General features: G+C 41.8%; 1 protein-coding gene and 1 long non-coding RNA gene across 6 annotated transcripts in view; both read right to left on the bottom strand.

The window, feature by feature from the left end:
• PALM2AKAP2 (PALM2 and AKAP2 fusion) overlaps nt 1–22,345 on the bottom strand; it is a 268,242-nt gene extending 245,897 nt beyond the window's left edge. For 2 of the 5 annotated variants that reach the window (XM_063423826.1, XM_063423827.1), the window contains exon 1: nt 21,993–22,334. In XM_063423826.1, coding sequence (XP_063279896.1) covers nt 21,993–22,037 — 45 coding nt within the window. In that variant the 5' untranslated portion in view covers nt 22,038–22,334. Of the gene's footprint in view, nt 1–21,992 lie in introns of all 5 variants that reach the window. The other 3 variants (XM_063423821.1, XM_063423823.1, XM_063423822.1) reach the window with 3 other exon arrangements.
• On the bottom strand, nt 8,553–9,349 carry LOC134563688 (uncharacterized). The gene is made up of 3 exons (XR_010083408.1): nt 9,003–9,349; nt 8,774–8,889; nt 8,553–8,684 (listed from the first exon to the last, which is right to left on the bottom strand). It is a non-coding gene; the product is annotated as an uncharacterized LOC134563688 (long non-coding RNA).

Here is a 22,345-nt window from a genome sequence, read left to right as displayed (position 1 = left end):
ACTGGAACTTAAGTGCTGGTCTCTACCATTTTCAGCGGGAACAGAGAGCTATGACATCTTTGTGGGGCTGGATGTGAATGCATCCACACAAGGGTGAACTGATCTTACTGCCCAGCAGTCCCCAAATGTTGTGAAGATCCCCTTCCAACACAGCGTACCCACCATCTTGATATCACTGACCCAGTGCTACCCAGCTTAGGCAGGGAGGGGAACACTGAGGATAGCAATACTCACTTGAAGAGTTAGATAACACCTCCCTAACACAGTCCTCTTTGACTTGAACATGTTGCCCAACAATCGAGTCTTAGCATCTTTGACCATTGACGCTTCAGGTAAAATTCATACCTGAACACTTCTGCTATACCATCTCCTTCCTTTTCATCTTGGATAAATCAAAATACCTGTCTCTGTTCCCTGTTACTGTCAAATCCTGTGGATTGTGGATGGTACCTCTACAGGACAGCTCTGAAATACTGCCTGGTTGGAAATTGTCTCAGTCTTTACATTTCACCACTCTATTATCTATTATCACTGCATTACAGCAGTGGTCAGAGGACTCTCAAAACCAGAAAACAGAATTGCCCTGTTACCTAAAATTTCTTAGCACATTGTATTGTTTTAGAGCCCCTCTAAATGCAATGAAACAAGGCTTGCAAGCCCCAAGAGCATTTAGATCAAAATGTTCTAATTTTAGAAAGGAGAGATGTGGTGGTTTTTTTGTGGGGTTGTGTTTTTTTTTTTTTTTTGGAACATATGAAAACACAATGCTTATTCGTTCCTGAATAAGCAGATGTCATGTGGTATTGTCGCAGATGCAAACTTGGAAAACCTTCCTGTGCCAGTTATTTCAATATTCTAATGACATTTGGTGACAGCTGAGGTGGCTTCTCATGGGGAACAATCACATAGGATTACATACTAGGAAAGAGTAAATTCTTTCTGCATCACATGTGAAAAGTAATTACTACTCTGGGTTAGCTCTGTGGACACACAAATCTATCTGATGTTTCTGTAGGCAGACATTAATACTCCAGTTCTTCTCTATGATTTGCCTATTCCTGCAGTGCTGTATGAAGAGTGTCACATGCAATGTGGCATCACAACAGCTATTTTCCAAGTCAGTGTGAGCAAGATCAGACTTGTTATGATAAATAAATACTTGGAGGGAGAAAAGTTTTGAGACTATAAATTTCTTTGATACAATAAACTGAAGCAGGAGCAAAGGGCAGATACATTAGCTTAGCAGGGAACTGCTAATATTTATAATCAAACTTATTGTCATTTAGTTCATGTGCAAGAGAAACAAATTTATTATTTTGCATCTTGAAATTCTGAACTACTCTAAAGCAACAGGTAAGCTTAAGAGTAACAAGTACTTTCATCTGCACTACAGTAATAACAACAAGCCCCAGATGAGGAGACGAAATTCCAGATTCATTTATATCAACTGTCATATCTCTACCTGAAAACATACAGACTTCTTTAATCATATGTAACCTCCCTCATTGCTGCAATTCAATTGTATTTTATCCTGGAAAAGTTACTTTTTAAGGTGTGGTCCCTATGAAAGCTCATTATTTCATTGTGGCTGTAGGCTCTCCATCTTTGCATCTGTCCTCAGCTGAAGTCTCAAAAATAAGTTTTTGATACTTAACTTCTCTTTGCTAAAAGCAGATCACATCCTCTGCAGATCTGCTAGTAAGTCTTAAATGTCATTGTGGCCTATGCACAGAAGGAATATCAAAACCATTGTGGCTAGCCCTGTTTTGCCAACTCTTGCGATTTTGTAAAAAGTTTAATAATATTTCCTATTTTTCTTAAAACTTTAGCTGTACAGTTATATGACTACACAGGAATCTTAGCTTTTGTATTTAAAAACGAATGTAGGGCTCCTTGTGAATGCAGGGAAGAGGTGGAAGCATGATTGAACTGTAGAAAACAATTTTAAAAGTATATAAAACATTGCAGCAGGTTTTTTTGTTATCTGTATTTTACAAGCCATGTCTTCACTTCATTATGGATTCAACATATAACCATATTTGTCCATGCAAACCAGTAAGAATGAACATCCCTCTTTACTGCACCATGATCCTTCTCATTCCCCTACACAGTGGTAATGTTATGACTCCACGGCTCCAGCTGGGCATCTGAGTCTGCATCACAGTGTCACAGGCAGATCATTTCCATGAGATGACACTTTATTTTCTAAGTATCTTTACCATCAGCTCAAGCTGATGTCAGTAACACACTGTCATCAGGAAACAAGGATGATAAGCTTAAAGTAATAGAGTTGCCAAGGAAGTGACTGAATGCAAATTAAATCTTAACTCTGGCTCATACATACATGATTTTCTTTTTCAAATGTCCATAGCATTTTACAAGTCCTGTGCATCACTTTACAATCCAAAGGTGGAAAAACCCAGTAGTTCCTATATAGCTTTCTTTCCCCTCTCTTTTCTCTGTAACTTTAAGCAGTACTTAAAATAGTAAGCTTGCCAAGAATTTCCCTCTGGAATAACTTTCTCTAAAGTGTGATATGAGAAAGATTTATCTGGTAATTGCTATAGATGATTCTTGTATCTTTTAGTTGATTCTTTTGAAGCAGAGTAGTTTGAAGACACTGAATTATAGGGGGCAAAAAGCTTAATGGCAGGTAAGTACATAATCAATGTATCTTATTTACCCTCTTCCAAAGGAAAACTGAGAAAAAGATTTCAAATGCTGGTACGAGAAACAAGAAAGTTTTGAGTTAAAGAAAGATTTAGGAAAAGCGATGAACTTCAGTCTTGGCATTTGCACAGACACATATCAAAGAGGACAAGAAAACGAGAAGATGGGATAGGGTGTAAGGATGGGTACATTTATAACTTTCCTTTCCTTTGGGTTTCTAAAACATTTTCTTATAGTGTGGAAACAGATGGGATCCACCCACCAGGAGTTTATGTAGACATGTTCACTACTTTTAGAGATATATTATGAAAATATAACCCATCCCATACAGAAATGTAAGGGAGTGGGGGCACAAGAGAGTCTGTATTTTCAAAGGTGCATTTTTAATTAAAACCCTTTCCTATTGTATGCTGAATGCTGAATTCTTTTGCAAATCTTGTCAAGAGTTTGCATTCTGCAGATTGGTTCATGTTGATCATAGGTGAATAAAAGAAACATCACAAACAGTAAGGATATTAAAAACATGCAAGTGCAGTCATACAGAGGATGAAACAGCAGCTATACAAGCTCTTCAGTTTTTTTATCAAGGGGAATGAAAAAACCTTTAAAGAAAATAAGGTGCTAAACGATGGGTTTTTCCATGGTAAGGTATTTTTTGGCCACTGTACATTGCTACTGGGTGGGGTTTTTTTGTGCTGCATCAAGCTGGGTCCTGACTGCCATCCAAATATGACAGAGCTTGAACTATCAAGCAATACTTGCAAAAGACGACTTTACTTGTCTCCACTATAGCCAGTTGCCATGCTAGGCACACCACTGTACTGCTACAGGGCTTAGTTCAAAGATCTGACAACGACAGAAGTAAAGAAGAAAATCAGAAAAAATCTGATTAAGTCAGTCTGATAATGAAACAAACACAAGTTTGGTCACATCTGCAAGCAGTTAAATCTCTGTTGCTTGGTAATGATATATCACGTAGAAGACAAAGACTACATCTGTATGGATTCATTGAAAAGGGAGAATGTTTAGGAATACTTTTCTAAACAAACTGTTAACAGCATGTCTTGGCCCACATGGAGTATTCAGTGGGAGTGGCAGTAATATTTTTCCATTTATAAGAAATTCTCTGTAACAGGAAGGGCTATAGAAAACCAATTTTCTTTTCTGATGCAACTTTTGCCATGTCAAAGTCTGCCATAATGATCTTTTCTGACGTCCTGTGCTGAACAATTGGCATTCAGAGAAGATACACACATACTAATAAAATATTCTTTTACCACTGCTTGTCATGAGGGTGCACCCTTGTTGAGCAGCTAGCTGGCTGACAATCCTGGTAACTGCTGATGCTTGAAAACGCTCTCTTCATGCCATGAGGATTGCTAGGAAACTAGTGCCAACACTTTCACCTTTTTGGTTTCCCTCTCTGAATCTTAACAGCCTTAAAACCCTCAAAATTTCCCACCACCTGTTCAAGTCACAGCTTGAAAGTCAGAGGCAAAAATGATCCATTCCCCAGCTAAGATTTTTTTTAAATATATGCCACAGTTATGTCATTTGTAATGACTTGGACAGAACAGTTCTATACAGCTGAAAATATTTATGCCTCTGCTTCTCCTTCCTAAAGTCATTCTTTACTCACAGGCTAAATTATTTTTTTCTTTCTAAGGGTTATTACTTGACATGGGCCAGTACCTTTAAATGTCTGTGAACTAAAATAGAGAGAAATCAAGCTAGATCCATAGGTGCTGTTGCTGCAGAGATGCAAAGGCAGGTTTCCTAGGTCATGCTACACTATAAGGGGATGTTCTTGCTTCGCTTCCCTAGATATAAAGAAACATGGTATTCAGAGAACCACAGAAATGGTTTTGGTTGGAAGAACTTTACAGATGATCTAGATTCAATCCCTTGCCAAGTGCTAGCGCATCTTTCACTACACCAGGTTGCTCGAAGTGCCATCCACCTTGGCCTTGAACACCTCAGGAATGGTGCATCCACTGCTTCTCAGAGCAATCTGTGTGGGTGTGTCACCACCCTCACAGTAAAGAATTTATTCCTTACATCTAATCTAAACCTACCCTCTTTCTGTTTAAAGCTATACTTCTTGTACTATCATTATATGCCTTGGTAAAAACTCCCTCCCCATCTCTCTTCTCTGTTTAGGTACTGGAAGGTGCTATAAAGTCCCCCTGGATCCTTCTCTTCTCCAGGCTGAACACCTCCAATTCTCTCAACCTGTGCTTATGGGAGAGGTGCTTCAGTCTCCCAATCCTCTTCATGGCCTCCCCTGATCTTGATCCAACAATTTCATGTCTTTCTTATGTTGGGGGCCCCAGGGCTGGACATTGCACTCTAGATGGGTCTTACCAGATAGGAGCAGAGAGGCAGAATCCCCTCCCTCACCTTGCTGGCCTCACTGCTTTGGATGCAGCCCAGGACACATTTGGCTTTCTGGACTCTGACTGCACATTGACAGGTCATGTCCATCCTCAGATCCACCCCCAAGTCCTTCTCTCAGAAACTTCTCTCAATCCATCCTCTGCCCAACCTGTACTTGTGCTTTGGACTGCTCCAACATGTGTAGGTCCAATGCTGTAATACATACTCTGTATGAGGACTTACTAGCTCTAAACTCCATCCCTTATTGCAAGGATACTAACAAAACCTTTCCCTATGCCCACCAAATTGGACTAGACAAACAATTATAGTGATCATGAAGACCAACAAGAGGGAGAAAAGCCACATCAGCAGGCCGGTTCAAGGTTTCCTCCTTGCACCAGGTGTCTCTGTACTGGAATCGCCAGGCAGAGGTTTAATGCAAATTCTGGTCCTCAGACACCTCTGAAAGACCTCTGAAAGTGAGATATTGGTATGGTTGCTTGCATGCATGACAGCAGTAAGGCAGACAACTGATGGGTTAATTGATTACACACACTGTAGTCACAGAATGTACATGACACAGTGAGGAGCAGCAGTGCAGCACATGTAGAAAGATTCAGTCCATTGATTCCAGCTAATCAAAACGTGTGAAAGCTCTACAGAAGAGGCTTTGCTGAAGGCCTTGCTGGCATGGCCTATGGAGGTGGTATAGGTCTCGGGCACTAAAGGATCAGAGCATCCTGCAGAGAAGACAGATAAAACAAGACCCCTGTGTGGACACAGGATCTTTCAGCACCCTAAACAGAAGCAGGTCAGTGGACTGTGTGTTTCAGTGTAGGGTGGGAACCTTTGACCACAGCAGTTAACAGGGACATGGTCAGTGGGGTTCAGTGCAGAGCCTGTGACTGGATGAGTGAAAAGAGGGTTCAGCTTCCTGAATGTCTTGGGTAAATGATTTCACCATTTTGTGCTCATTTCTCATCTTCCCTGCCCTGGGCTCTGTTGGAGGCTGACACTGGGCGCACGTTCACTGTTCTGCTGGCACAACAGGGTGTAGACCTCAGCTGGCATTGCTCTAATGCTAGTAATGAACAATAGAGATTCATCTTCTCCACAGCCAAAACAGAAAGAAAACTACTCTGGAACTATTCAGGAGGTGTTTAATGGGGTTTTGTTTGCCTCCTTTGTAGCATCAAGTTTCATCAGCTGCTGGAGACAGAATAATAAAGATCTAGGAAGCACTTGTGCCTGAAGTTCCATCTTCAATGCACCATTTAGACAGTGTAGATGGTTTTCACATTGCTTCTGTGCCACAGTATCACAATCCATATTTTGTAACAAAGGATGGGGCCACAAATTCAGGTGGCATAAAAAAATCTGTAATTGTGACAAACCAAAAATATTAGAGAGGGGAGTTTGATGGGGTTTTTTTGCATGACCAATGCTGTTGCCTCCGGTGGCGTGCCTTTTACTTCCTACTAGTGAGTAGAGTTAGTTTCTTTCCTTCCTTTTATCTGTGTTTTAAAGGAGAAACTGAAACAAATAAATATTGATTTAAAAGTATGAAGACCAAGGATGCAATCAATGTAAAAAGGGTAAGTGGAAGTTTTTCCTATCACTAACTGTGTGCTGTTGTTCAACTTGCCACTTGTGAAACTGTCAGAATGAAGATTTGTTTTGGAATTCTAGCAGATACAAAATCCAGATGCACTAAAGCTTCACAATGTCTTTCAGATGAATACAGCGGTATTCTGGATATATGCAGAATTACATAACAACCTACCTTCTGAAAAATGCAGATTTTGAAAAGTCTCAGGCTGAGTCAAGAGTTACTGAATACTTTTGATGGTATTGCTCTTACTCATATGTCAGGGAAGAAGTGGATAAATAGCTAGTCCTTGTCAGAACAACAGAAAAAAAAAAAAGTAACAACTCAAGTTTGTGACAGTGGTTGGTTGGAAAAGGATGTCTGAATAAGGACACTCAGGAGAATAATAAACGACTGTGTTGCCTCCTTTATGAAACAAAAGTTTAGACTTCATGCTGAGTTTACTGAGTAGGGATCTTTGGCACATATTTTTTGAGTCAGATGGGGAGCTAATGGATGCCATACACCCCAGGACAGTGCAGAGGCAGCTGTGCTCATCCTAACTGCTCTCTGCTTCCCTCAGCTGCTGATCTTGGAGCAAGTAATCAGCTTGTTTCCATTACCTTTGATATCTGTTGCACATCCATTCCAGTAATCTGGTTTTTTTACAATGAGGGCATGTTTTGGATACCTAGCAGACCTAAAAGGCAGATATGCATCTTCGTAGTGTGATAAATGCAGTAGAATAATTTATGTTATGGTGTATATAAAATGTGAGGTAAAATATGTTCTGTAAAATAAAATGCACAAGCAGGTTGGGTATGAAGGCGACGAATTTTAGGATGGGCAACAACCAAGGGCAAGAATCCGGGAGAAACAATACCCCTACGGGGAACTTGGAAAGCGCAACATTAACACCAGAATAAAGGGTGGACCAAGATCAGAATCAGTCCTCCAGGGCAGTGAAACTCTGAAGCACCCAGCCATCGGGATTGATATGGATCGGGGGAGAACACCTCTCCATTCATGATTTCATCTCCCCATTCATGCGCCAAAGGAACGGACTTAATATTCATTTTCCCTCGGAAGACCTATTCAGCAGACCAGACAGCAGAAATGAATATGAGTAAGAAGGATTGAAGACAAACAACTGTGGGGAAATACTCTTCCGCCCCGGCAAAATAAACTGTATAAAAGAGGACCCTGAAAAGGACCAAATTTGTGAACAGGGGGAGTTAGGGTGCGATAGAGGCCGTAGCCAAGGTTCACCCAGTGCTGATCCCAGGTCTTGACACCGAACTTCCAATTGCCAGTTTGCCCCAAATTTTTGTTCTGTAATTCTTTAATCAATAAAAATATTTTATTATTAGGAATTGGCTGGACATTTATAACAGCAGAGATGTAGGTACTTCAGTGTATGACTTAGATACGCTCTAAATGATCGTAATTATTCTTTTAATGTCTCTTAGCCAAGGGAAACATTTCCAACATTTTGTAGATGACATATTCAATATTAATTTTTCAACGACAATACAATTTGAAAGCTGAATGCCACTTACACAGTGGTATTTTGGAAAGTAATGCTCTTCACAGTAAAAAAAAGTTCAATTCTTGGACCAACCAAAACCACTGTTGCTACTTCTCAGGCACTCCAAAGAGTGTTTTGTTTAGCTTGTTTGTTAAAGTGAGAAGAACCGGTCTGCAAGGATGGAGTTTTTAAGTCATACACCAATTTGATAGTTGCAACACTGTAAAACTCAGGAGGTAATTTCTGCTACAACACAGTAAGTGGCTGTCACCAGTTCTGCCACCTTTACTCTCTATTAGGTCCTGAATATCGGCAAATCTGGATTGCACCTGGAAATATGTCATGATTCAGCAATATGTCCACAAGCAAACCAACTGCTTATTGTTCATGGTTTAAGTGCGGCTTTATTGTGATAAAAAATTCTGCTAAAAAAGGACAAACAGCTCGAAATGGCGTTGGATTTTAGGAGTTCTCCAGTTGGGTTTTTTCCCTCTCTTGGGGAATTTTCTCCCATCTGTGTTGCTAGGAGACAATAACGCCAGGATACTTAAGAGAGCCAAAAGAAGTTGTCACAGCGCAGGGAAGGGGTGCAGCTCGCTACTCTCTCCTACCTGGGGTTTCGTGGAGGGTAGAGATACTGCGAGATTTCGACTGGGAAAACAGGTTTGGGTGCAGCCCATACCTCTCTTGTGCTGTCAGCATTCTGAGGGGAGAGGGGCTGCAGTTCCTGTGGGGAGAATACATCACCACTGTGGGGTTCTGCCTTATGCTGCTTCTCCTCTGCCGTGAATAGAGCTCTGCTCGTAAGAGCAGCTGTTGCACTGGGACCTTAACATCTACCTCACACAAAAAAAAGGGACTTTTCACCATCTGCTCAGGTGCCTCAGGGGAAAAACCCCAGGATCCTGAGCCCGCCTCTCCCTGCCCTGCTCAGAGCCGGGGCCGCCGCTGCCCCGCCCTCGCTGCTTCTCCGGCACCGCCCCGAGCTTTCGCTGCACCGCAGCCCCGCAGCCCCCGCCTGCCGAGACGTGCTGCCGTTCCAGCTCCTCAGAGCCCCGCGGGGACACCGCGATCGCTCCCGGGGCTGTGGGAGCAAAGCCTCTCCCCCGTCCCTTCCCCGGGCCCGGCCGCCATCCCCGCGTGCTCCCCGCGCCCGCCCCACAGCGCCCCCTGCGGCCGCGGGGGAATCCCCGCCCCGCCCGCCGCAGCCACAGCGCCCCTGCGGGCCGCGAGCGGAACTGCAGCGAGGGGAGAGCGCCGGGCCGGAGGGGTCCCCGCGCTCCGGGGCCGCTCGCTGGCAGTGCCGGGGGGGGTGGCTTTGTCACACACACCAGCAAAGAACTGCTGCTCCTGGCCTCGTGTCTTTGACCGAGAGCCCCTGAACATCAAAATTACAATCATTCCGACGGAAGGGACTCGCATTTTCCATTCCAAGGGAAGCTCCTGCCTTGCTTAGCAGACAAGTGTTTTTCAAACCGACACAAATAGAGTGCAATATTAACAGCACAACAGCAGTGAAGGCTCTCTCTGATTAGTTTCTTAAATATGATGTGAGCTGTCTTAAAATGCAGCAATTGAAAAAGGTAAGTCTGTAAGGATGTTATAATCTGAGAACCTGCTGCTTTACCTTAATACCTGCTGAAAGGCTTTCTGCCCATACAGGTCAAGATGTAGCCGCACAGAAATCTGCCTGAAGTTGAGCTTTCTAGAGGCCTTTCACAATTTACTTGCCCTACTGATGGTGCACTATTTGTTTTCCAGCCCCTAAACAGGTCCTAAGGACTGGGTCCAAAGTTTCAGTGCAAAGTTTTGCATTGTTTTGCAAAGGCAACTCAAATTTGGGTTGGATAAAAAGAAAAACAACGAAATTCAATCACAGTATTGATGCTATTGATGCTTTAATTCTGTTTGCACAAACTGAAGGGTAGGGTTCTCATCCCCTTTGATTTTAGGCTAGAGCCCTATGAGATTTCAGCTTGCTGAGCCTTCACAGTTTTACACCTTCCAGGATTAACAAAAAACCTGCAAATGTGGTTTCACTGAAACTAAAAATAGCTCTTCTTTTTACATTTTTCTCTATCCCCTGCCTGAACAGAAAAAAGAGATGGTACTATCATTACTTTTTTTTTTTTCGTTCCAAACCCCCTTGTCCCTTGCTCCCATTTGTAACATTTCTACCAGGAGAAAAAACTGTTGAAAAAGATTGTACTGAAAAAGCAGCTCCTTGCAAAGCATGGGAAGTTAAAGCAAAGTTAAAGCATGGGAAGCTTATACCAGCAAAGCTATATCTGCACTCTAGGTAACATAAAAGGGAAGAAATCCAGAGCGGTGGGTAGGTATTACGAGAACCAAGCTGTTAAAACTGGCTTTCTTCTGTGGGTGAACAAGAACACATGGGGTTTAAAATCCAGTAGTTTGTTTTTACATAAAAATATGAACTTTGGATCAGTGAGTTTAGTCACTTTCTAACTGTTCCTCCGTATTGCTGATACAAGCATTTGACAATTGGCAAAGCATGCAACTCTCAAGGTTAGACAAATAGTGAATCTCACTTTCTGTGTTCATCCTCATACTTTCTCTGGAAAGTCTGATTTACATTTCTGATTTGGTACAGATCAGCATTTTTTTTGTGACAATAGAATTAGAAATGGTGTGAGTATTTGTGGGGATACTATGGGTCTGTTCCTGCTCACCACTGAAACTAGCAGCAAAATTCCTATAAACTTGATTGGAAGCAGAATATGGTCCTGCTGCAGAAGAGAATGGGAACTGGTGATTCTCATCCAGGAAGAAAGGTAATTTTATGTTCTCAAACATGATCAGGTTACCCAACATATCTGAATTCCAGTGCCTGATTACTTACACTCTTAGCCTATTCAAAAAGCAAAGTAAACCAACTCAGCTTCAGATTTGTGCCACTACAGTTGGGTTAAATTGCTCTTCTGGCTCTGCAAACATCCATATGTCATCTGCCAAAATTCAGGGAAGGACTGTGCTTGGCATTTCAAAGAAACTGACTGGCTGCAGAAGAACCCTTTATATGTGGACTAGTTATCATTGGTTGACTGAGAAACATCAGACAACAGGCAAAAATACTGATGATCCACCCTAGAGGGAACATAGAAGGTTTTGCTACCCTTACACAAGATCAGCTAAATATTTGTATTTCCTTCACCAGGCCAGACAATTCTGTCTTGCCTCAGCAGTCATTTTCTTCCACTTCTGATCATTCCTTACTCTCTTGGACCCCTCTTCATTGTGCCCATGTATTTCTTGAAGACTAACACCCAGCATGGGTCTGACCAAAACATCATTCTACGTGGCTAACAAACAGCATTCCAGAACACATACCAGGTTTTATGTGTATATATATACATACATAACAACACACACATATATATATGTGTGTGTGTATATATATAAAACACACACATATATATACACTCACAATGCCTTTTCCATGATAGACGAGACTGCTGAGTAATGTTCACACCATTAGCCACTATCACTTTTTCTTCAGAACTGCTATACAGCAATTGGTAACAAGTAGGTGCTAAGAATACTTGTTTTGAAGACACCACATGGAAAATATGCCAATATTTTAAACTCTCTTTTGCATTTCAGTGGCACATGGATAAGCTTGGTCAAACCACTCTCCAATCCATACAGAAATATTATATAAACACCTTACCACCTTTTCACCAGTCATCTATGACTTGCCCACAGTCACGTTGTTACTGTTATCCACTTTAATGAAAATTGGATTTATTTTACCAATGAATATGTGTTTTCAAACTAACAGAGACCAAAGACTATTTTTGTTTTCTTACATGTTTTAGCCAGGATGGTGGCTTGCCCTAGATGTCACAAACCAAAATGCAGAAGAAACTGTAGCTGTAGGTACTTGGACTACCAAAATACCACTGTTTTTGTCCTTAATCTGTGTTTCAGGGCTGCTTTCCTGGGCAGTGAGTCTGCAGACACTGTAGTCCAGAGATACAGGGGCCAAATACAGAGGGGAACTTACCCCTGAAGTGCTCTGAGATTTGTGGCAGAGTTGTAAAATTCAACTCCTACCAGCCTTCTCCAGTTCAGCAGGATTTTCCATCTGCTCCTTCTCAGAAGTGGAATACTCTTTGAACAACCCTTGCTTTCCAAATCATGAATTATTATATTAAAATCCCAGGAAAAAAAAAAAGTAAAGAGTTGCCTATGTTGTAAGCTTTATTGATTCTAGAACAACTCCTCTGGAACACTCTGGAATGCTGTGAATCACTGACAAATTCACAGAGGAGGAGGTCTGTGACACATTAGTCTCACCAAAATCTTGGATCAGCATCATAAGCAATGTCACATATGAAAAGGAAAAGAATACTCATAAACCAATTCTATTCTTTTTCCTTAAGAAACCAGGAAATTGGCAATCTGATAATCTAAAACTAAAGCATGAAAAGTATGAACAGGTCTCTACTTCACAGATGAGTTTCAGACATTCTGTACAGTCTACGTCCTATAGTCTATATTGTAGTCTAAATCTTGTACATTTTGAAACTTCAGCAATAACAACAGTAAATTTAGCACAAAGAAACAGTACTTCTCAGTGTTTTACTCATTCAAGGACACAGTTCTTAAAAGTGTTACATTTAGGCTGTTTTTGATTTTATTTTTGTAACAACCAGAGGGTTTCTGTCTGGTTAGAAGTTACTTCATTAACCAGAACAATTTGCTAAGATCCTGGTGATGCTGGCATGAGTTTATGTACATTCCTAATACACCAGGTATCCCTACCATAAGGAGCAGTATTAAAGATGCAGCTTTGAATGCTAAATCAGACTTTTGCTGGAGTCTATGTCTCCGACTTGCAGCAAGTGCTTGCATATGCTTATATTTACTAAGAACTAATACATGACTAACAACTGAGCCTTATTTTCTATGTCAATGTAGTTAAGGATTCAAAAGAGATAAGGGATTAACTCTCAAATACTATCTGCACAGAGCTGCCAGAACTGGCCAACAAATTCAGGATAGCAAATCTGTACCACCGCCAGCATATGAGACAATCCAGTTCCCTGCGCTGCAGTTATTGTAAATTTAGTGGCACCTTGGATGCCAAATGCTTGCTTTATGCTCCAAATGGGAAACAGTTGGATGACTATGGATCCTTTAAAAACCTGTCGTTGTCAGCAGGAGCTTTTCCAAGGACCTGGCACGTGGTGGAGAGCAGAGCTGTTCCACGAGAGGTTCACAAGGAGGAGTTGTGTACGTGCTTGTATAGTATTTCCCTCTGGGAAAGGCGTTCATTCTGCAGTGGCACTCATCTGGTTAATTAATGGCCAGGCGCTCGCAGCCTCTCCGAGCCATCTCAGCGCTGCTCGCTTCCGCTGCTGCTGTGCCCTAAGGAGACTGCAGCTGGGTGACTGCACCCAGCGCCACGGGCTGCTCAGCGCTCCCTCCTCCAGCAATAAATTACACGGCAACCTGGCTTCCAATTCCTGTCTGCAATATTCTGCCTCTTAAAAGGGTCTCCTCAGCCATTACTTGCCCGGGTTACCTCCCTCTACTGCAGTGCCGCTTGCAACTCTCATGGCAAAGAAACACGGGTGAAGCAGAGGAGCTGACAATGACATAGCCCCAAAAAACTGGAAAGCACCTTTGATTTAGTCCTCTGCTGGTAAAATGAGGGCTTTGTTTCACGGTTTGTAATTTTTTGGAAATATCTGAACACATATCTGCTGTCCCAAATCTCCAGCTGATTGCCAGTGACTGCTATTATTAGGAACTGCAGAGGGGCTGAGCCTCACCCTGCTGTTGTCTGTGGATCCTGACAAATTATCCTGGCAGCTCAAATTAAAACAGTCTGAGCAGTGCCTAAATCAACAACCTGAGCTGTGTGCTGTCTGGAAGGGGCAGCAACTCATAGATGAGGGCAGGTCTGTCTCCTTCCAAAAAGGGCTCTCCGAACTGCATTGGTTGCTAGCCTTTTTTTTTGTGCACAGAGAGTACTTTTTACTGTGAAGAGGAAGAAAGCTTTACATGTCTCCAGCATCCAACCTCACTGGAAGTCAGCTAAGTAACAAAAAGCATCTGTGTGCCAAGAACTAGACAGGTTTGGTGTGTAATTGCCAAAAGGCCGTACCATTTCACTTCCACCCGACTTACTGGGTGATGTTAACTCTTGCAACCACATGGCTTTCCCTGATCAGGATTTGCAACAGAAAATTATTTTCTACTCTAGGAGATTAGGGCCAGAGGCAGGTATAGCATCCCTTTGGTTCCACGTCCTGCTTCTGAAAGGCATTCTCAGTCCAACCAGTGCCTCAGCACACATGGGCTCAGCCCATGCTCGTGTGCCACTTGAGAGAGGGCAAGGTAATAATTAATAATTTACTACAAGTGCATAGTCCAATACTTCACCAAATACACTTGGCAGATGAATCCTCTTGCTGGTGACTGTGCTCTGCAAGAAGGATGCACTTCATTCTGTGCAAGAATAAAACAGTATTTTTAAAGCTGGTAAGGAGTTAGATACAAGGAGTGATTCCTGAAAATAGCAGGACTGCTCAAGAAGAGGCTGAGTATCACTGTGGAACCCCTTTCAGGCCTATCCCACCTTCAACCCAGCTACCCAGCTATCCATTATATTAAGCATGGCATATAAATCCCACAGTCTGATCTTAGATGAACAGCTACCCCACTAATGCCATGGTATGGGAAATCTATCCTTAAAGTTACACTCCAGGCTAGAGCTGTTCAGTTTGCTTGTCAAGTTTCCAAAAATGTAGATCTTTCACAACTTTTTATTTAACCTTCAAAGAGACTTCAAAACAACAACAACAAACCCACAAAACATTTCCACCCTTTTCCAGCTTCTTTTTCAAAATATAATTTGAAAGGCACAAAGTAAAATCCAGCATCTCAGCCTTCTTGTCTGTGCTCAAGAGATGTTGGTGATGTGTTAAGGGCTAGGAATGTGCTGTGGAAACAATTCTAAATTTAAACAGCTGAGTTTGGGTAAGTCTGGAAACTGTCTAGAAATTTCTGAAGAGCAAATTGGTTTCTGTCTCTCTAGTTTTTTACCTAGTTTTCACAGGTACTTTGACAGAAATATTTTTTCTTCATATTTCTACTTCTCTTGCTGTCATTTAAACATTCCTAAAGCAAAAATACAGACACAGCTTGAGAATGTAATATTAATTTCAAATATTTTAGGCATTTTTGTTTGGCTTTTGTCTTAGTATGGACAAAGGCTGTAATGTTTTGTAGACTGTGGATGACCTTTATATGATGCACCACATGTATGACGTGCTTTATATGCTTCAGAAGTAAAGGCAAGATACAACTCTGCTTGCATGTATTTCTCTGTGTAAGGTCTGCCATGAAGCTGACTCATGGTATTGCTGCAGTCCAGGGTAGGGCTGCAGATCTGTGTGCAGGGAAACCTCTCGTCCTCCTTTAGAGCAATACAAACATAATTTCTCTCCTCTGGCTGATTTGTGCTGACATTCACAGGAACCCCACAGATTTGTGTCATGCTCACAGTACATACCTAATTTAGATTTAGTTTGTGCTAACTCCTGGTTTACTCCTGATGAATCCATCCCTGGAAATATTTGCAGCTGGATGCAGATTCAACTCTTCCAGGACTTCCTCACCAGAGTATTCTGGGATTATGATAAGGTCTCACTAGCTCTCAAGTCTGTTAGTCAGAATGTACAAAGAGGAGAGCTACAGCTACAGAAGGATTATTCTTCTGTTTCAGATAATAAGATATTGGGACCACTGAGAAAAGAGATGGCAGAGGAGTCACTGTGATTAATCAGAGCCATAAGTATGGTAAGTAAGCTATGGTAAATATGGTATGATAAATATGGTAACAGCAAATAAGATAACAATGGGCGAATGGGAAAATTGGATTAAGCTATATAGCAATATTCAAATGAGTTTGAATTCAAATAAGTATTGCAACAGGGGCTTTCTTTATGTCAAAACTTCCAGATTTGGCTGCTCCAGGAATTTGAACTGGTTGAGTACACAGGATGGCTGCACTTCATCAGGACATCTAGCCCATGCTTCACAGTGCTTACAGCAGATCTGGGAGCACAGCAAAGAGATAAAAAACTTCTCTGCCAGCCTCTACTAATTTGCAACTCAAAAATTGCTTCTAATGAGAAAGTCCTTTATGGATTCAATTTCATGAGCACGCCTGGTTTGTTCTCAAGCCCAAGTGCACTCTTCAGCATTCACCAGGTCCTAGAGAATGGGGCTCTACAGGTTAACAACTTATTACAGTGAGAACATTCTTTTGTATTTGTTTTGTCTACAACTGTTACCTTCCTTAGATACCTGCTAATCCTTGTGCCAAAACATCTAAATAGCATTTACCTATCCTCTCTCTCCACAACACTCATTCCTTCTGCAGATTCTTCTCACTCACCTATTTTCCAAGCACAAAAGTCACAGCTGGCTTGTTTATTCCGTATCTTGCTGCATTTTTATTTTTCCCTGCAGTCTTTAGGTCTGAAGATAACTGGATTAAGATGTATTTGATCCCATGCTTAACTTAAAGGGCAAAAGTACTACTTCCTAAATGAGAGCATTAGAAACTAGTGTATTAAGCTATCACAGCTATAGTAAACTTTTAATCATTAAATTAATTAATCAATTAAATCATTAAACATTAATCATTAATCATTAAACATTAAATCGATTTACCACATTTTTCTAGGTGATTCTCAGCACCTAATTTCTCACATTCAGATTTTCATGACAATGATCTCTGGAAGGACTCACAAAAATTGTGGAGCAGTGTTATAGTAAAATGATCCTGGATATGATGTACTAGTCATGGGTTTTCATTTTGTGGACTAACAGCTATTGGGTGAGGGGGGAGGGTGGGAAGAGGCAGAAGGGATACTCTCTGTTGTCAATAAATTTTCTGAAATCTTTGGACACCACATGATGCTCACTGCAGCTGTTGAGTGTCCAGCCCAGAAATACAGAATGCTTAGCTTACTGAAACCATACTGGTACTGTCTTTCCAAAATACTTCATTACTATTGTAATTGTATTAGTATTCTCTAATGCCTGTTGAGAAATCAGTGCAGTGCTGTACGTAAACACAAACTCACATAGCTCCCATGTGGGAGGACTCTAAAATCTCCCCTAGTGTAGGTTTAAGTGGTGTGATACTAATATCCTGTGCAGGACAAGGATCCCTCTCCTTGCCCCTGCTGAATTACTGCCCACACTGGCTCTCGTTCCTTGTCAAAGGCAGCGCTGCTCGGACAGCAGAGCCCTCACCTGTGGTGCTAGCCCCATACTACCTTAAATCTGGATGCACAAACCCAAACTGGCCTCTCTCAATGCTGGCTGTATGCAGGTGTGAAGGACTTCTTTAAATGGAAGATACAGTTTACCAAATAATCCAATTTGCTCTCTTTATGTAGTATATCCAACTCCTCCACCATTTGTTATGTTACCTGCACACCAGCCATTTCCATGTACAGCAAATTACAACTAGGGATCACCTTCAAATCTTGAAAAGCTACTTCCTGTAAGTTCTCCCCCACCTCTGCTCTCAAGGAACAGAAGTCTCCCAAACAAATAGCAACTTTTTGAGATCTGTCAGGAAGGCAGTCCTTAATCTATGTAAGGCAGACTACACTGATACAGGAAGGGGCTATTTTTAAACACCACTGTCCTGCCATAGTAGGTCAACCCCCGATGACATCTAGGTAATGTTAGATCAGCTCAACAAATTCATCATCTCACGGAAAAAGCAAGAATGGTATTGCTTGACAGGAGATAGCTTTGGTGTGGCTAATTGAATGTCAGTGATACTTTTATTGAGTTACTGGTTCTTTGAGCTGGGCACTTGTGAGGGACCATCACTGCTGTTGTTTTTACCTGCTAAGGAATCAGTTTAGAGTAGTAACTCCCCACTTGAATCTGTATGCTGGACATCTCTTGAATCTGGAAATCTCCTACAACTCCTGTGATGCTTGTTGCTTTAGTTGACAATTTCTCCTCGGTGCTGCTCCTCAATGATTGCATTTAATTCATCTGATGTATGGATAACACATTTTTACTGCATCATATGTGCATTTGTATCCCAGATGCACCAATCGATACTCAACAACCTACTTCCCAGCTTTGTGATTGCTAGGTAAGGGACAGAAAATACTCAGGTTTTGTAAATGCTTGTCTATGTTTAGATCACTATCTTCTGAGGTTCTCCACAGTCATAGAGGAGGGGCCCTACAACAAATTTTGGGACCACACACGTTATTTATCCAAAATAAGATGAATTAAGTCAGCTCACCTGTCCCCAGGCCACTGAGTTTGGGACTATTTACATTCCCAATTTCTCAGCAACCTGCAGCCAGCATATTTTTTTTAAAACCACAAAAATTCTTCCTTTTTCACCCAAAATTTTACCCACCAACCCCCTTCAGGAAACAAGCAGACACAAACTCTGAAGTGCTCTATACAGGAACAAACTCAGAGAGATGATAGCTGTAGACCTCCTCTTTTAACCTCTTGTGTGCCTGGTGAAGGCATCTTCCTACAGCATTAAGAGTGGGTACCACTCAGCTCCATTGCTGGTAAGGCAGCAGAAGGATGCTGTGGTGATTCAGGCTCAGGCAGATGTTAAGAGCAGTGTGTCATGGCAGAAAATTTACCAGTATCTGTCTGTAGCACACATGACATCCAAGTTGGAAGACGTGATGTGACCTCTGCTCAAGTAAAGATCAGAAAACCAATCACTCTTACTCATCACAGAACCTCTCCAGGACACAGAATTTATGTTTTCCTCCAAAGCAGAGAGAACTGAGTTCAAATTTTTAGTAGTTGTCTCACATCTTCCTACTTCTCAAACCAGATTTGCACAGTGGTCTAAGTCTTTCTATAGTCAGTGTGTGAATTTTAGGGACTTCAGAAAGATCTGAAAATCACAGCTTAAGCATTTCAATGATGTTAAAACATATACATTTGAAGCTTCTCTGCTTTTAGAATCACAAATTCTATTTTAAAGATGCGTTTCGATATTTCTTGCCCTGGTAAACCATGGCATCCAAGTACAGCCCAGTCTTGCATGCATCCCTAACACCTCTCCAAGACAAAAGCAAAGTCCATTATTCACAGTTTACAGATAGAACATGAATGCACAGAGAGGCTGTATATTTGCTGCAGACAAAACAAGTGGCTAACTCACATTCACTGAGGTTTAGAATAATGTCCTAACAGTAGGCTCCTTCTTTTCCTCTTCCTGTGACACTTGCCTCTGTGCCAGAGAAGCATATATTAAAACTGTGATAAGTCAAGGTAACTTATCATAAGTCAAGTATAAAATCAAATGCTTCAAAGCCAGTCAGCTTTCTGAGGTTAAAGTTCATATTTCTGGTTTTGGATTTGTTTTCTTTATATATTCAGTGATGCACACTGAAAATTTAGTCGGCAAACTTCCCAGCAAACTCATTTACCATGGTAATTATAGAAGCAAATGTATAGTGAACAGTGTATAGGACGCAGTGGTGGGTTTCTTTCTATAAGTCCAGCATTCAACCAGTGTGGCTGCAGAATGCTGGAGTAAGCTTCTTCTCATCTCAGAGAGATACTGCAGCATGTTCAAATAGATGAAACACCAAACTGAACTTAAATGCCATTTCTTTCTTCTTCTGAGAAAGGCCATACAGCATTTGAGAATTGACCTTATTTTAGCCAACCAGTGGCAGGAGGGAAATGCCTAATTTATGTCATGTCACTCATTCTGATGGAGCAAAGCTTGCACTAGAAGTTAACTTCTCTGCATTCTGACAAACATTTGCAACAGCCCAAGCATAGGAGAAAACTCAACTAACAAGCTTATATGGAAAACCTGTTGCTCTGCAGAATGCTAAGCAAACAAGTTGGTTCATGGACCCACACTAATGTTTAAAATAAGGCTAAATATTTTTTATGCTGAAGTAAAGTATTTTCAATCTAATTAACTGTATTTATTGCATACATTGCTTACTGTGTTTTATGAATTACCAGAAATAGAAACCAAAAAGGAAATATATAGAGAAAGTGAAGGTCCAGATTCTCAAGGCCTTCTATTATGCCAGCATAAACCTTTTGTAAAAGCTGCAATACACCAGGTGATAATATTAAGTCCATAATGGCCTCATTGGTGTGAGATGCAGGGCACTAAGAACCACAGCACTTGATCTGCTTTGGTGAAAGGTTTCAGGAGATCATGTGGAAATGAGTGTTCTGGTGTTCTGAACTGGTGTTCTGTTATATAGCAGTTGAAAGGAAAAACAATAATGTAACCCCTTTTTTTTAATGTGGAGACAGAAGTGTTTAAGAGCTATGCACTGCAGCACAGCACAGAGCAGCTCTGCAGTACAGTTCTGCCATAAAGGAGTCCCAAATCACCGGCAGTGGTGAGGTTTGCCTCTGGGGGAACATTCCTGGTGTTTCCACTTGAGATATGGCAATGCCTATGTTGACAGAAAACTGAGAACCGGCTTAAAAATATGCATCTGCTTTCCAACGCCTGAAAATTAAATGGTTAATTTCCCCCTCCCCATATCAAATGACACCATTTGCTCTTTTACATTTAATATTTTAGACTACATTTAGAAAAATTTCTAATCTATTTATTTTAAATCAGTTAGTTTGAATTTCCATGGACCTATCAGCAGAGTGGATTTCAGCAAAATATCTTGGAGCAACAGCAGCAGCAGAAGCAGCAGTAGCCATTCCTCTTACACTACAAAAGAAATCTGCAACCTGTGCCAGCTACGGAAAAATATAGCATCTGTTGATCACTGGGGGAACTGGGGAAGAGAACTTAAATCCATGTGGACTCTGCCATCTTCTGTTTCCCTCCAGACATCCAAGTGTGTGGTCCCCGGTACAGACCGTGCCATCCCTCTGGGACTGGCACAGCTGCATCAACATCTCAGCCATGGGGAAGAAGAAGAGCTGGGTGTCACTTGAACAAGGGCAGGCTGTATGGGGCTGTCTGACTGGCAGTGCCCACAGAAACACAGGCCTTTTCACACGGTGCCTATGACATGCTAGAAGATGAGCTGGCAGTTTCTGTATGCCAGGATGATCCTAAACACCCAGGCCCCTTCCTCACCAGGTGCCACTACCCATGTTCCTCCGATGTCTGCGCCAGCTGAGCTTATGGCTCAATCCAAATACTCTACTAAAGGAGAAAACAAAAGTTATAACTAAAATGGGGCTCAATCCTGCCTAGATTTTACCGCTGGAGTAATGCAGCTCAGCAGGAAATTTTTCTGAAATCATGTGCTCAGCTATGGAGCTGAGATGACAGTTTAACTAGTAGATCAAACAATTACACAGATTTGATAATGCAGTGTCTGTGTTCGACTGTCTTAAAATTAGCAATATCAATTATTTTCTGCACTAAAAGCGATCCTGCAGTAGATCATTTTGATTGACTAGTTCATCAGCTAAGCAAAACCTCTAACTGTGAAAAAATACATATTCAGCACAGCACTGATTTTCTCCAGCAGTCTCCTTCTCCCATTTATTCCTTTTCTTCTCTATCATCAATCTTTAAAGCATGCCACTGTGCATTCACATTTTTCTTTCTGCACGTGTCAGCTCAACGCTCTTCCTCAGAGCTCTCTTTCTCCGCCAAATCCCGCAAAGCAGACTTTCACCACTCATTTCCCGAACAGGGAATTCCACGCACAACTTTGCACAAGCCAGGCTCTCCGGGCGCTTCCCAGCCACTGCGCTGGAATCCCCCCTTCCCTCTAACAACCCACGGCTAAGGACAAAAGAGCAAGTAAAAGGAAACTGACTTACTGCTATGGCTTGGAGCCTTTCCTTGTGCAACTCTGCTTCCGCCATCCTGGAGAGAAGGGCACGGGAGGAGAGAGGGGGAGACCGATGGGTGGGAGGGAGAAACAGAAAGGCAAACAAAACCACAACGGAGCGCACACTGCAGTCACCGGGGGGAAACTGGAGTAATTGCAAAGAAAGCCGAGCTCCTGTGTAGCAGTCAGCCACTTTTGGAGGCACTGCAGGCTGGCTCACGGTACGATCATTTTAGTCACTGGACCAGTGCCTGCCAGGCTGCCTGTCTCCCAGCTGTATTGCTAACTGCATTTCAGTGCCGCTTCTGTGTGCTGGTGCTGTCACACAAACCATGTAGGCAC

Source organism: Prinia subflava, chromosome Z (assembly GCF_021018805.1).
Source record: "Prinia subflava isolate CZ2003 ecotype Zambia chromosome Z, Cam_Psub_1.2, whole genome shotgun sequence".
Classification (NCBI taxonomy): Eukaryota; Metazoa; Chordata; class Aves; order Passeriformes; family Cisticolidae; genus Prinia; species Prinia subflava.
Note: the sequence above shows the minus strand (reverse complement) of the source record. Positions and strands in the feature narration are given on the sequence as shown.